The 16022-nt window shown below is 38.6% G+C and overlaps 1 protein-coding gene across 7 annotated transcripts in view; it reads left to right on the top strand.

The window, feature by feature from the left end:
• DROSHA (drosha ribonuclease III) overlaps nt 1–16022 on the top strand; it is a 126547-nt gene that overhangs the window by 52747 nt on the left and 57778 nt on the right. For 5 of the 7 annotated variants that reach the window (XM_029216655.1, XM_029216651.1, XM_029216654.1 and 2 more), the window contains 5 exons: nt 4330–4499; nt 8800–8924; nt 10544–10643; nt 12270–12377; nt 12972–13094. In XM_029216655.1, coding sequence (XP_029072488.1) covers nt 4330–4499; nt 8800–8924; nt 10544–10643; nt 12270–12377; nt 12972–13094 — 626 coding nt within the window. The remainder of the gene's footprint in view (nt 1–4329; nt 4500–8799; nt 8925–10543; nt 10644–12269; nt 12378–12971; nt 13095–16022) is intronic. The other 2 variants (XM_029216656.1, XM_029216657.1) reach the window with 1 other exon arrangement.

Below are 16022 nucleotides of genomic sequence, written 5' to 3'. Positions count from 1 at the left end.
ACATGGTAATGAAGCTATATAGTTATTCTCAGTGTAAGGAAAGAGGAAGGTATTTTTATATTTCTTAAAATTGAGTGTTACAGCCTTGAGAAATACTCGTTTAACCAGCTGTATTCTTTTAAATTTTATTTTATTTTTTTTGGCTGCATTGGGTCTTCGTTGTGGTGCGCGGGCTTCTCACTGCGGTGGCTCCTCTTGTTGTGGAGCACGGGCTCTAGAGCATAGGCTCAGTAGTTGTGGCTCGCAGTCTCCAGAGTGCAGGCTCAGTAGTTGTGGCGCATGGGCTTAGTTGCTCCGCGGCATGTCGGATCTTCCCCGGACCAGGGCTTGAACCCGTGTCCCCTGCATTGGCAGGCGGACTCTTACCCATTGTGCCACCAGGGAAGTCCCCCAGCTGTATTCTTAACACAAATTCCCTAGCAAATTGCCCCTCCCCCCAATAACCATATAAATAATCAAGCAATATAAACTGAGAGAATTGGGTCTCTAAGAAACAGTTTATAAAGTCTGTCAGTTCATCAGTGACTGTCCAGATTCATTCCCCGAAACACAAACTCCAGTTTTTCCCGAATAATGAACCGTTGTCACGGTTCCAGTCCCAGTGCTGGCAGAATTCCTGCTAACCTTAGCTTACCCACTCTCATTTCTCATTTATATCATGTCCTATTTATCTCAGCCAACGAGATAAAGATTATTTCCTAGCCCTCAGTGACATAGTTCCATAAATCCCCAACATAAACATGTAGCAAAGCAGACAAACCAAAAGAGCCAATTCATTAACATTAGTAAATTGCGAGCAAGTGGCCACATTATTTATCCGCTTCAGAAAGTCATTCCACAAATATTTCTGGAGTGTCTTTTTTTGCCTGACTGGGTGTGAGGGATGCAGCCCTTGCCCCGTGGGCTCTGCAGGACTTTGTAGTCACGTCTACTTTTCCTTATATTTCCGTAAGGATTTCACCTCAGGTTATCTGTCCTGAGTTTCTACTTTTTCACATTGGTAAATATCTATCTTTTTAGATTTTAGTTGCTATTTAAAATATTTAGCAGATTTCAACATGGATTTACAATTTCCCCTTCAGCAATACCAATTTTGCACCTGATGTGTGTATGTTTTTTAAAAAATTATTTCTAGTTCCATGCTGCTATAAAACTCTCCTCCCACATCAGCAGCTTTGCACCTAATCTAGGTAGATGCGTTCTCATAAGCATTCAGTGGCTTTCCTTCTTTCTCTCACAGGTATTCTTCTCCTAAATTGGGCAGTGCCCTTGGTTTGTAGGTTTAAGTGTTACCCCCTCCCACTAGCTCTTTGAGTTTTTTATTCTTTTCACTTTAAATTCAACGCCGCTACTCCTTTTCACTTTTATTTGAAGTGCCCTGAAGTCAGCCACTTGTAACTCCTTGTGGGGAGATTCTGGTGCCAGTGTGTATACCTGGACTTGCATATCTTTTCTCCTTCCACCAGGCACCAGCCTCCCCAAATAAAATCTGAATGTTTTTTTCTAATCCTCGCAACAAAACAACCCTCTGCTGCTTATAGTATCCTAGACTCCTGATGTATCCTTATAGGCTTACAGTGCTCTTTAGTAACCATAACGAATATAATGATTACAATCTAAAGACTATTTTACTCTTTCCTTGGTGCCTAGAATCTCGTTAGTGTGGCAGTTCTTCTCGGGGCTCTCTAGGTTTTCTTTATCCCTGCTGCCCTATATGTGGACACGCAAGTGTAAGTCAACTTACTCTGACTTTAAGAGTTCTCTTGTCCACCTGGTCACTTCAGGCCCCCCTAGAAGCAGAGATTACCATGGGCTCAGATGGACAGGTAGGCATTATGACTATGCTGGGCTCCATAGCAAAGAGGGGAACATCATTGATTGAGAAAGACATGTCACGTGCAGGCGGATTAAAATTTCTATTGAGACAGACTGAGAAATATGCCCTTAACCATGGAAGTTTGTTAATCAAAGGTGACTCCTGGGTTTAAGGCAGATGTTTTGTAATGAGGCATAAAAAATTTTTACTGCTGTGAACAATAATATGAAGGGTAGGTAGAACATGTCCTCATGTGGGCTGATTGTATTTTGTACTTTAGTTACTTCTTAGACAGTTATTTTTTTTAAAGAGACTCTGTGTCTTTAAGAGAGCTCTGTTTTCAGAATGTTATGTGCAAAGATTCCTCTAGGAACAGTTGTGATTAGTCATCATTAGCCAACTTGCTTCTTGAAGGCCTAGAGCTTGTGTTTTTGTTTGTTTGTTTGTTTTCCATAATTGCTACATGGGACCACTCATAGTGCCTGGAACGTGATGGTGAAAAACATGCTCCCGTCTGAGAGTCAAATCCAGAGCGCTTCCCGTGCTCTGTAAAGCTTGGCAAGGTCTGACTTCCCTGCTGCCTCCCTCACGCTCTCCTCCTCCTCACTCCATCCACGCTGGCTTCTTGGCAGTTCCTGGAACACATCAATCCCACTCCACCTTAGGGCTTTTGCTATGTTTTCTACCCAAGACAACGCGCTCCCAGATAGCTTCATGGGGCTCCTCTGCTTCCTTCAGGTCTTTGCTCACATGACACCTCTTCAAAGACACCTTTCCTGACCACCCTTTTATGTGTAGTTGCTCAGTTTGACCCTCATTCATAGCAGTCATCTCTGATCTATTATTATGTAGTTGTTTTTTATTGTATCTTTCCCTCCACTGGAATATAAGGGTTTTTTTTGTTTTTTTTTTTCAGAAGATGTTGGGGGTAGGAGTTTATTAATTAGTTAATTTATTTTTACTGTGTTGGGTCTTCGTTTCTGTGCGAGGGCTTTCTCTAGTTGTGGCAAGCGGGGGCCACTCTTCATCACGGTGCGCGGGCCTCTCACTATCGCGGCCTCTCTTGTTGCGGAGCACAGGCTCCAGACGCGCAGACTCAGTAGTTGTGGCTCACGGGCCTAGTTGCTCCGCGGTATGTGGGATCCTCCCAGACCAGGGCTCGAACCCGTGTCCCCTGCATTAGCAGGCAGATTCTCAACCACTGTGTCACCAGGAAAGCCCATAAGGGGTTTTGGCTATTTAACACAGCTGTGTTTCCTAGGCCTGCTACATGATAGGTGCTTGGTAATTATTGAATGAATGAATGCATATTTAGAATTAATGAATGAATGCATTCCTACATATATAGTGGCCCTGTAGCAGCAATGCCATCTAATTCCAGAGCAGCATCTGAGATAGAAAGACACAGATCAAAAAGAAATTTTGTGTAGGCTTCAGTTCTTAGCCCATAGCAACTTGAATTAAAATCTTTTATCTTCCTCCATTTTCTAGTATCCCAGATTCCTTGGCTGCCATGAACTCTTCTATCTAGCACAAATAGGACCCCCTTGTTTATTCCTACCCATCTCCACCATCTTGGTCCCCTTGTTTCTCCATGAAGTGTTTGGTCCTATACCACTGTTCCTAGCATGTCTCATGACCTGGGAAGGGTAGTTATTGTTCTCTACACCTTCAGGGCTCTTGTCCTTCCTTTGGGTGGGACTAGGCAGAGAAAAGGTGGTTGTACATGCTGGTCAAGAACCTAAGCCCAAAGAGAAGGCAGAAGCCTGTGAACCTGAAATTAATGCTCACATTAGATCAATGTCTTTGATTCATCAAGCACCAGATTAATTGATTTTTTCCAAGGTGCTTTCATTATGTTCTTTGTTGTTTTTATCCTCTGTAATTGGTAATATATGCTTCTGTAAGTCTCAGAGTACTTGGTATTTTTTCCATGTACTAACTCCACAATGATTTTCATGATATTAGTACAAGCTCTTTAGCTCTATTCCTCATGGCAGGTGCAGCACATTAGCACCAAAAAATTAGACCATAATGCAACGATAGCTTACTGAAAACATCCATAAATATCTCATAAAAGCTTAGAATTTCCTTAAATCAGTAACATCACTGTCAAAGAGCTTTCATCTGTTACCCTGTAAAGAGTGATAAAATACTTAAAATATAACACGGTTCTGTATATTATAAACTGTGGTTCTTTACATTAGGTGGTTTTAAATTTACTTAGGTAGGCACCTTTTTTATATTCCTACCTTACATATGGGCCTTTTATCATTTATAATGCCGTTGTTGCCATTTTAGTAAATAAGGTAGTTTATGAGCACCGTTCATCAGTGAAACAAATGGCTTTCCTGGTATTTAGCACCTGGTTAAACAAAGGTTTAATGATGTAAATTCTGTACTACCTTTTTAAAAATGCTATCTTCTCATTGTCTCGTTTTTCCTTATTGGGTGGATGACTGGCTGTTAATTGAGTAGCCTTATTTTTCCCTCTCTCTCCACCGTCTCCTAAGACGGAGGAAAGGAAGTACTGTCCATGCACCAGATCCTCCTTTACTTATTACGGTGTAGCAAAGCCCTGGTTCCCGAAGAGGAGATTGCCAATATGCTTCAGTGGGAAGAACTTGAGTGGCAGAAATATGCGGAAGAATGCAAAGGCATGATTGTCACCAACCCTGGGACGGTATGTGCTGGTGTTGACAGTCAGAGACTGAATCACCTTCGTTTCAGGTTTGAGTGTTTTGCAAAAACGATAACAGAACATTTTTAAAGATTTAAGTACTCATTGCTTCTTGTTCTTTGAGTAATTTTTTCCTTTAAATATTTAGTAAATAAGAAAAATATAATGTAGGCATATTTAGTAATTTCATCTGCTTAGTAAATTTATTCTGATTATTATGGAGAATTTTGAAGTGTTTAGATATGTTCAGATCTAATTTTTTGCTGAGTATAAAAGTAATATGTCTTCACTATAGAAAATTAGGAAAATAGAAAAACGGCCCAATGAGGATAAAAATTACCCATAATTCCATTCTCCAGAGATGATACTATTCACTTTTCTAGTTTCTTTAGAATAGACATATTTCATATTGTTTTGAAACAAAATTGGCATCATACTATTAAATATTAACATTCAGACCTTTTCCTTCTTATCCTCCTCCAGGAACAACCACCACAAAGTTGTTTCTTTTCCTTAGTCTTAAATCTCTTTAGGCGTGTAATAAAAAAAAAATGCCCCTAAGTTATTTAATTAACCCCCTGTTATTGGGCACCTAGGTTGCTTCCAGATTTTTGCTATAACAAATAATGCTGTGTTGAATTTGTATATATGTGTGTAAACATGTATACATATGTATGTATTTATCTTTGAATGTGTCCATTTAATTCCTTAAGGGAGGCACATTTTGAAGGCTTTTGGTACATGTTATAAATTGCCTTCCAGAGGGTTGTAGAATTTGCACTCTGACAAGGAGTATATGAGATTGCCCATTCCTTCATACGGTTATACTAGTTTAACAAAAAACTTTGTCAATTTGGTAGGAAAAAAATTGATACTATTTAGTTCAGTTTTCTGTTTTAGTTTCTAGCAAAAATTGATATTTTAAATGTTTATTGACCTTTAAAGTTTTTTTTCTGATAATGGCTTATCGGTATCCTTTGTCTAACTTTCTTTTGTGGTATTTGTCCTTTCTTATTGATTCTTTGCCATAATTGTTACAAATATTTCCCATTTTATTCATTTTGTTTTATAAATTTTTGGCTTTAAAATTTGCTTCTAATGTTTATTTTGAGGTAAAAATATAAAAATCAAAGCAGAGAATTAATAGATAAGTAGTTTTCTCTTATAAAGAATATGCTGTTTTATATATTTATTAAAAAATTGTTTTGTCTAAAATGTTATTTCATAAAATAGTTATATATTGGCATCTTATCAGGATACAGTTTTCCAAAAGTGGAGAATTAAAATACTTCTATGTAAAGAAACAGAGTAGTCTATTTAAACAAAGCTGTTGTTTTTAAAAGGCTGCCAAATTGCTTAATAGCCTTGATTCATAAAAATAAAAACTCTGGATCAATTTGTTGTAGCATGACAGTAACATCTGCACAAGCAAAATGTTGCTATTTGCAAGTCAAATATTCGAACTAATACTGATTATTTTAAACAAATCTAGAAAGTGAAAGTTTAATAAAAGCATATTTAAACATTAAACTTGTTTAAAACTAAAAAAGTTATACAATTTTTACTGTTATATTGTTTAGCCACACAAATAATTATTAAAGTAACTTTAAAAGAAGTATACAAGTCATAGTACTATGCAAGTGTGACTCTGGACTTAATTTTAAACAGTTGCACAAATTTACATTTCTTCTGTCAGTTTTATAGTTGGGTCAGAGGATGGGTGGGTGTGATGGTGGTGGGAGACATGCCTTTTCACCTTGGTAGGTCTGCTTGAAGAATCCCATGATTTACTGTGGAAACACTTTCATCCTGGGGCTTTCTTCCACAGCCTGGTTAAAATTCCCTAAGATCCTAGGATCAGTTGGAGAGCTTTTGAAAATATAAGAATGCCCTGATGCACCCCACCCCATATGCTCCACGTAATGGGGTTCAAAGATCTGAAGTTTAAAAAAATAATCCCCAGTTGCTTCTGGTTCACTCCTTGCTTGTTTTTGAGACAATGGCATAGAGGATATTTACTCCATTACCATGATCATCATTCAACTCAGTTGTTAAGGGACTACTACGTGAGCCAGGTGCTAGTGAAGTATATACATTATATATGTTGCTTGTCCAGCTGCAAACTCACAGCATATCCATATGAAAGGAGTTTGTGATGAACTATTGAATCAATGGACCAATCTGAAAAAGCCGGTTAGGAAAGCTTGTAGTTTTTGGTGAGATCACTGGGCCGGGCTGCCAGGCATTCTTCATAAACATTCTACTGTGGTATTTAAGGAATCAAGAAATTGTATAAATTATTGGCACAATTGAATGTACATACTTGAGATGGTATATGACCAGTTTTAAAGATAGTAAGGAAACCACAGGTTAGTCAGGGTGAAAGGTTTATGTTGGAAAGTAATTGGAAATAAATTAAGAAAGCTAAGTTTGGGTGCCAAGCTTAGGGACATGTTGAAGTTAATTTTTTTTTTCTTCTTTTAGTATCTAGTCTTAGTGTAAAGGAGAAAAATATTATGAAAACTCAGTATAATAAAACATCCTTTCATTATATCCTTTTGAGAATAGGGCAGAATAGACATGGCACCACATTTCATCCTCTGCAGTACTTGCTTTGGAAGATTGCCCAGTGGTAAGGATATAGGGGAATTTATTAAAATTTCCAAACCATTATGGTCACATTAAGTACTTTATTGCTGCAGAACTTAGAAGAATTAATCTCCCTCCCTAGGTACTTTGCCTCTGCTGGGGAATACTTTGGTCATTGGCGAGAATGTTTTTTATTCTTCTACAAAAATGGTGTGATAGATACTGTAGGGTGTGGCCAAAGTCTAGAACTTATTTCATCCCCTCCCCATATAAATTAGAGATACTATAGATATTTTAAATCACTATTTCCTCTGTTGATACCATAGCATGGTATTTAAAATCATGAAAACATGAATACTTCACTAGCGTTTTTCCGTGGGGCAATCCCTCTTTTAAAAATGAATTCTGCTGCTTTGATGCATAAAATATTGGAAACAATTCTTAGACCCAAATAACATGTTGCTACTGTTGATGGGCATTTAAATAATTTTATCTTAGGTTTTCTGTGACCAAAATCTTCTCCAATTATTAATTTTGAGAGCAGAGGTCAACTTTTCAAGATGCTAGTAAAATTTTGACTGTTAAATGACATTGAAATATTCTTTAAAAACTGAAGTCTAAGTTGTTTTTTCACTAATCTAGATGAATTTACACAAATCTTTTTACTTTGTCACCAACTTGTATTTGTCAGATGGCTGACTAGGACTACGGTTGTGGGTAGGGTAACCAGCTTGTCCCAGTTGCTGGGGGCTTTTCCAGTTTTAACATTGAAACCCCTGTGTCCTGGACAAACAAGTCATAGTTGTTGGGCATAGCTGTTCAACAGAATGAAGCTTATTGGCCTCCATGGGGATCAACTCTATAGCCTTGTGTCTAAAGCAACTGAGCCAAAGACCCCACAATCTCTTAGTAAGAATTTAGTTTCTAATTAGGGACTGCCCTGAGCATTGAGTATAAGCAAGGAGGTTGCTAAAGCATACTCTCTGTGATTTTGCCATCTTTTCACAAACTTAAGCTTTCAAGATGAAAGATATTTTACAAATGGATCCTCATACTTAAGTAACTTAAGAAGCAACCAGCTGTTCACTTCTTTTTTTATTATACTTGGGGAAAAAAAAAAGACTTATGAAGCTCTCTATTAAAATTTAAGAATGGCCTACATGGACATAATAAGAGAAGCTTAACTATTTGGTCTTTGTACCACCATACCTTTTAATTTAAAGGTATAGAATTAAAGGAATACACAAGGTACACAGAGAACTAATGGGGGAAAAATTATATAGAGGCATCTGTCTGTGCCTTCTGAGTAGAAATAAGCTATTCATTTGAAATGTGAAATTAAAGCAGAATAAGTTAGCATCATCTCTTTCTGGTCATGTGGAATACTTCCTCTGTGTCTTTGGAGAGGTTAAGGAAAAGTTACATCTGCCTAAGTGTCCTTTCAAAAGTTTAATTTTTAAAGGTTTCTATGTGGATGGCAAACAAGGACAAAATCATTGTTCATTATGCCAAATGGCACAAACTCATTTATAGGGATGACATTATAGTTTTTATATAGTTTAGCTGCTATGATTAAAGGGTTTTTAAATGACATTTTCCCTTTGGGGATGAGGCTTTCCTAGGGAAAAATCCGATTACTTTCTTCCCTACTTAGATTAAAGACAATACTTAAAGAATTCTTAAGGGAATAAATGGCTTTGATTTTTCTCTCTAGAAACCAAGCTCTGTCCGCATCGATCAACTGGATCGTGAACAGTTCAACCCCGATGTGATTACTTTTCCTATTATTGTCCACTTTGGGATACGCCCTGCACAGTTGAGTTATGCTGGAGACCCACAGTAAGATATTTTTCAGTGTTTGTCTTAGCCAATTTCACCTTCTACTAACAGCTGAATTAGCGAGGAATCCTCTTTAGTGGATTTTTTCTTTTTAAAAATTAAGACCTGAAATGAGCCATGTTTCCAAATTTAGGTTACCAAATGAAGCAGGTTTTGGTAGCTCCTGAAGAATTATTTTCTCTACATGTTTGACTGCAGGAAATTACTATTCAATAGATTATCCTTGGCAGTCTTGGTCATATGAGTCCTGTATGTTTTTAACCTTTAAGGAAATTTTCCTTTATCCATCATTATAGTACTCACTGTTATGATTCTTTTTTATTTTTTTCAGTGCCCTCTAGAGGAAAGTAGCGCCATGTTGGTTCTTAGCACTGCCACATTTATGCAGAGTTCTGTTTTTTGGGTACATCTTAGTAAGAGCCCAACATCCCATGCAAAGTCAAGGGTTGTATTGGAAGGAGAAGCCATGACTTCTGACTCTTAGAATTGATGTTACTTTCCAACTGGCATGTTAGTGTTTTGCTGGGAGAAAATGAAGATGTGTGGGAATGGAAATAGTACCATTATATTCTTCAGGAGTGTTTGGATTCTCTACCTTGTTAAACAAACAAACCGTCTCCTGATTTAATTTTGTTAAAGGATTCATAATGGGAGAAAAGGGCATGGGAGATTTTCAATTCATAAATCCAATTCTGGCTGATATATTAGAAGAGGCTAAAGGGTTTTGTTCTTTTTTTCCCCCCTTTGGATAAAAGTATGAAGCAGTGAACCAGGCACTGTGTAAGTACGTCTTTCTTTCCTCCATTCTCTAAAAAAATGTTATCAAAAAGGAGACACCCAGCTAAGGCCAAGAAACGAGCAGTTTCAGTATGACAGAAAATCTTAGGAAAGTCCTTTCTTTTCAGAAAAGTGTTAGTAGAATGTGATTAGGCTCTTGTGGACTCTCAGATGGCAGGAGTGTAAACTGATATAAGACTTCATATTCTCTTCATTTCCAGGATGCTTTAACTGTGATCCAGGTTATAACATATTTGGCTACAAATATGCTTATTTTTGTCATGGCATATACAAATTGATATACACCATTTGTCTTTTTTCCCTTCCCAGTGGAAAAATGGGTGTATGTAGCTATATAGCTTGGGTATTGTCCCAAAAGGGGTTCTCTTTTCTAATACTCTCCAACTTTTACTTTCAGTGAAGGCATTTTGGACACAGACAGTATCTTTATTAAGTAAGAGGACTTTCAACAAACATCAGAAAACACATATTTAAATAAAACGTGTTACTTTCAAAGAGGTAACAATGAGAAACCATACATGTTTCTATTGGTTTTTGTGTGTCTCCCTAGGAATTTTTTCCAGAGAGATTGATCCATATAGTGACACCTCATTTTCAACCCATGTAGGCAGCAGTCAATAAGTAGGTTGCAGATGCCTCTTGGTCATCCTGCCCCTCAGCGCCCCCAGATCACATCCTTCCTTAGAATGAAGGTCTGCTGCCATTAAGGATATTCACAAGAATGCACTTATGATTGAGCGGGCCTGTTAGAACACCTGGCTATATTGCACTTTAGATTTGCCTTCTTTTTGTCTGAGGTGTCTGTCTGTCCTTTTCCTTAGGTACCAGAAACTGTGGAAGAGTTATGTAAAACTTCGCCACCTCCTAGCAAATAGCCCTAAAGTCAAACAAACTGACAAGCAGAAGCTGGCACAGAGGGAGGTTGGTATCGGACCCTGTTCTCCTGTGACTAATGGTGATGCATTTCAGGTTTACTTGAGATTGTTTTTACAACAATCTTTAAAACAACTGGTTTAAAGAAACTTTAAAGAAATCACACTTTATTCCCCTCCTCACATTAGTATGCTGATTGATTTTTTTCATCTTTTAGTAGCTAAGGGACCATTTTCTCCCCCTAAACAGGCCAGTTTTTTAAAGAAAGTTGGGAATAAATATAGCTTCTATAGAAGTTAAAGTTTAAAACGTGCTGGATCAGCCTTTTATCGTTAATTAGGCTGCACATAGTACCACTTATTCAAATTTCGTGGTCTGAAAGTTGTAAAAGATTGGCTTCCATATGTCTGTTAGTTTGGTAAGGTGAACTGATTTTCTAAGGTTTTATATCCCAAATTCCATATTTCTTTACTAATGGGTAGTATTATCTGTACTCTAGGATCATTTGTGTTTTAGTTTTAATTTTAAGAATAAATGGATTCAGTATCAACATAAATTTTGTCTTAGTAAGGTTTTATTCTGTTGCCATAGTATAAGAGCAAGGTGGGGGTTTTTTTCTTTGTTTTTTAAAAATATTTATTTATTTATTTTGGCTGTACCAGGTCTTGGTTGCAGCACACGGGATCCTCACTGTGGCATGCAGGATCTTTAGTTGCGGCATGTAGACTCTTAGTTGAGGCATGTATGCGGGATCTAGTTCCCCAACCGGGGATCGAACCCAGGCCCCCTGCATTGGGAGCACAGAGTCTTAGTCACTGGACCACCAGGGAAGTCCCAAGAGCAAGGTTTTGAAGCTGGCAAAAGTGTTTGAATTCTGACCTCATCACTTTCTGTGACTTGAGTCAGTCAGCTTCATTATAAAGGACAGAGCCAAGGCCAAGAGAGGCTGACTGAAATGTCCCTCTGTTGGTGCAGCCAGGGAAAAAGGTGGTTGTATGGACTTGGAAATACTCCATTTAACTTTCCTCCAGTGGTACTGGCCTGTAGTAGGAACTTAATCAATGGTGGAGCTGGTGATGGTGGTTCCTGTTGTAATTATGAATTCCTATGAGATTTTTATTGAATAAGCGTACAAGTATAAAATTATTTTTTATCATTAATTATTTGAAGGGCGGCATAAAAGGGAAGAGTCAGTTCCTGTTTATGTCTTGCAGAAGTTTTGGATCACTGTCTTTTTTTAATAAAATGTACCCTTGCTGCAAGGGTTTGCAAATTGGAAGGTAGCTTTGACAATTGCATGGGTTTCTGGTTAATTTACTGATTGTCTTTCTTATATGTAAATGCTTAGCATAAGGCTTGATTTAAATATAATTTTTACATGCTGATTTCAAATTCCAAACAGCACATTTTGTTTCTTTTTCAGTAAAAGGGCATTTTTTGTTTGAACTTGCCAGAGTAGTTGATTTGGTTTAATTTTTTTCTTATCCATTTACCAGGAAAAGCTGGCTTATCCCCAAGGCCTTTATTATTTTTTTTTAATCTAATTTGGCAAGAAGAGGTTTGACTACCTGAATGTAAGGGTGAATGAATCCAGCTAATTTACTAATGCTTGTTGTTCGGCTTAGTATTGCTTTAGTACTTAAAGGTTACTCATCATAATGGGGTCTTTTCCAGGAAGCACTCCAAAAAATACGACAGAAGAATACCATGAGGCGAGAAGTAACAGTGGAGCTGAGTAGCCAAGGATTCTGGAAAACTGGCATCCGTTCTGATGTCTGTCAGGTGATGACACTTCTAAGAACACAATTATACCCAAACATCTCTTCCTCTAAAAGGCCTCTGGCACTGAAGTCTTCCTAATTCTGAGAAGTTTCTGCAGAACATATTACCTGTAGCTAAATGGAACACCAACCATGAATTGTTTTCTATCATTTGGGTTTTGTTTTTGTGTCAGTTTTCATGTCTTGTTTCATTGTGTGTGGGTGTGTGCTTGTGCATGTGCACAGTGCGGGCATGGGAGGCACTGACTTAGTAGTGCTCAATTCTGTCTCTGTACACTGAATGAAGGCAGGTCTGTTCTTCAAATGCGTCTGCCTGTTTGAGCTCGTGTGTAGGTGCCTGTCAAAAGAGATCCTCCAGCAGCTCTACAGGCAGATTCCTGAAGGTCGTGTGTACAAACTTTCCAGACTGATGACTCAGACTTAAATTGCAGAGAGTGGAAGGCATTTATGAACAGAAAAAGTATACATTTCATGTTTGAGCCAAATGATAATATTTTTTCTTTGGGTAAACTTAATAGAGGAACATTTCAGCTATATATATAACTGGCTCACTAATAAGTATTTTTGTTTTCCTTATGGGTGGAATTTTTACCAGACTAGAGGTCCCCAAAACCGAGCATGTTCTTTGACTCTTCACGTGATTCTTTTGTTACGATTGATATTGGTTGCACTCCTTGGGAACTACAGTAAAGGAAATGATTACCCAGGCTGGAGTCAGGTAATGCAGTTTGCTATGTTCGAACTTTTGGAATAATACTTCCAGGCTGCCACTTATCTGTTGTGATGGTAGCATGTATTGTAATAAGTTCAGATACTCTTAGGTATTCATTTCATCATAATGAGTTTTCTTTTAAAAAATCAATGTTGGCATTTAATTATTGTATTGAACAGTGGAATTTAATCGTATCACTGAAGGAATTGCTATGTCATTCATTTACCATGTGAAGCTAAGTGTTTTTGTGCTAGGATGAACTGCTATTGTTGCAGTATTGCTAAATAGTTTGAAAATAATCATCTACAGTGGTAGCCAGTACATCCACCGAGTCCTCAGTTATTTTGCCAATTGACCAGTGTTTTTTTTGTACTGTAAGTATCTTCAGAAGCGACTCTCTTACTTCCATTGATTCTTTCTTAGCGCCACTTGGAGCCGTATCACCCAGTTTTTCTGTTTGCTAGTGTTTCTCCAAAACCAACACAACACCATAATGCCAACATAATGTCTTAAGACATCGTAAGAACAATGAGTGGAATCTTCAACAATCTGCTCAAAATCTGGTCATCGTGGTGATAAGTCAAAGTTGATTGTTTGAGATCATAACATTGAGCAGCATGAAGAACTGGAAAGGACCTGAGAGTTCTTCTAGTTCAGTGGCTTTTAAACTTGTGTTTTTGGTTGACTTTGAAGGTTTTTTTTGTTCGTTTGTTTTAAACAAAACCCCATGGTGCCCTAGTTTGTAAAAAGATAAAAAAACAACTGATTGATGAGTGGTGGGTATGAAGGGAGTATCCATCCCATTGTACGAGATCTCTCTCCCACCCTGTGGAGCAGTCCTTAAGGCAGTTTTGTTCTGCTGAACACAGTTTTTTTGAAAGCATTGAGCTCTTTGTACCCTTTGTTTTGGTAAAACAAATAGGGGTGCTGAATGATATGTTCCCCTGCCATTTTATGGCCTTCAGCTGTGACACAAATAGCTCCTCAGCTGGATTGGAAGCAGCTTGAGGACTAGGTTATCTTCTCTCTCTCTGTGTATATTATATTTTACATTCTGTTTTGAGGTTGTTAGGCAAACACACTCCATCAGTTCTTTTGACTAACTGGACCCGATTAAAACTTTGGCAAAGGTGAGTACTTCTTTTTTTTTTTTTTTTGCGGTACGCGGGCCTCTCACTGTTGTGGCCTCTCCCGTTGCGGAGCACAGGCTCCGGACGCACAGGCTCAGCAGCCATGGCTTACAGGCCCAGCCGCTCCGCGGCATGTGAGATCTTCCCGGACCAGGGCACGAACCTGCGTCCCCCGCGTCGGCAGGTGGACTCCCAACCACTGCGCCACCAGGGAAGCCCAATACTTCTTGATCTAATAATGGTTCCTCCATCTGGAGGATTCCTGCTCTTCCACAGAAAACTGGCATCTGTTTCAAAGCCATGCTTCCATTCTCCTCTCCTATTTTTTTACAAGTAACATTGGCTCTTAACTATATTTAATTTCTTATCCCAGTATAAATGTTTTCTTTTTTGTGTGTGTTCCTTAAATAAGATGGCAGGTAGCATGTAATAGTGTAGTTTAAAACATTCAAAATAAATGCATTTAGTATTTTTCGTAATGAAGAATAAGAATCTGATTGAGAAATAGCAGTTAAATGAAATTATACACTGAATACTCTGAATAACCCTGAAGCCTGTGAAAAAATGGACTCATACTTAATTTTAAGAGAAAGAGGCTGAGCGCAGCTCTAAAATTGTTGGGTGGGGGCAGGGAGAGGTTTCCTCTATTTGGTAGTTCATTGGTGTAGAACCTACTTTTTGTTAGTAATAATTGCTAGTGGGTTGCTAGCGAAAGCCTTGTGATGCTGTCAAGCTGCCACTGGCGATAAAACTATTATGATGAATCTAAGGCAGAGCAACCTAAGGACCAGCATCTCACTCTAGAAGTGGAATTTCCCAACCAGAGAAGACAGCAAGGGTTGTTAGGAGATAAGAAAATTCTACCTGATGCCCCAATCAGTGTTAGGAGGAATGGAAACCTACGGGTGGTCCAGTAACCTGTAATTACACGTGAACTAAATGCAGACTTGAACCATGTTTAGAGAGAAACTGTTGAAAGATTTTCTCAGTGTCACTGCTTGTTAGAGTGAATTCCGGGTAATATGGAAGAAAAAGCAGAAATCAAAACCAAACTGAGGCTGAGAAATTCAGCATTATGACTCAGAAGAGGAAAAAGGGTATCATGTGGCTACAGTATCTGTGCTTTAAGAATGGGGTTTTGGGGCTTCCCTGGTGGCGCAGTGGTTGAGAGTCCGCTTGCCGATGCAGGGGACACGGGTTCGTGCCCCAGTCCGGGAAGATCCCACATGCCGCGGAGCGGCTGGGCCCGTGAGGCATGGCCGCTGAGCCTGCGCGTCCAGAGCCTGTGCTCTGCAACGGGAGAGGCCACAACAGTGAGAGGCCCGCGTACCGCACAAAAGAAAAAGAAAAAAAAAAAACAGAATGGGGTTTTGCACACCAAAGTTGAATTGGTGTCTTAGAGGAGTAGGTACCTGTGCCCTGTGCTATGCTAAGGAGGTTGTCCATGGAAATCAATAAACTGAATCACAAGAATGAAGGATGAATAAATGTGACACACAGAGCTGTCAAAAAAAGGAGCAAAGAATCTGCATCAGGACAGTCATATAACCAGTATGAGGCTCGTGCAAAACTGGAGGACACTACAGCTCCTTATTTTTATGAGGAGGCATGGTGCCTGACGAACTACACGTCATGGCTGGTGTTTGTATTGAGTGGACAGAGTTGTATTTGGACTGATTAATAGCTGGCTGTCTAACTATAGTGACTCTCTAGAATGGGATGGACGCCTGCCATGTGTTATCAAACTAACTGATGTTCTTGCTCAGTGATTTAGCAGGTGATGACTGAACAGTGAAAAGAAACA

Source organism: Monodon monoceros, unplaced genomic scaffold, assembly GCF_005190385.1.
Source record: "Monodon monoceros isolate NGI ecotype Baffin Bay Population unplaced genomic scaffold, NGI_Narwhal_1 Super_Scaffold_12, whole genome shotgun sequence".
NCBI lineage: Eukaryota > Metazoa > Chordata > Mammalia > Artiodactyla > Monodontidae > Monodon > Monodon monoceros.
The sequence above is the reverse complement of the archived record's forward strand: the minus strand, read 5'-3'. Positions and strand labels throughout refer to the sequence as shown.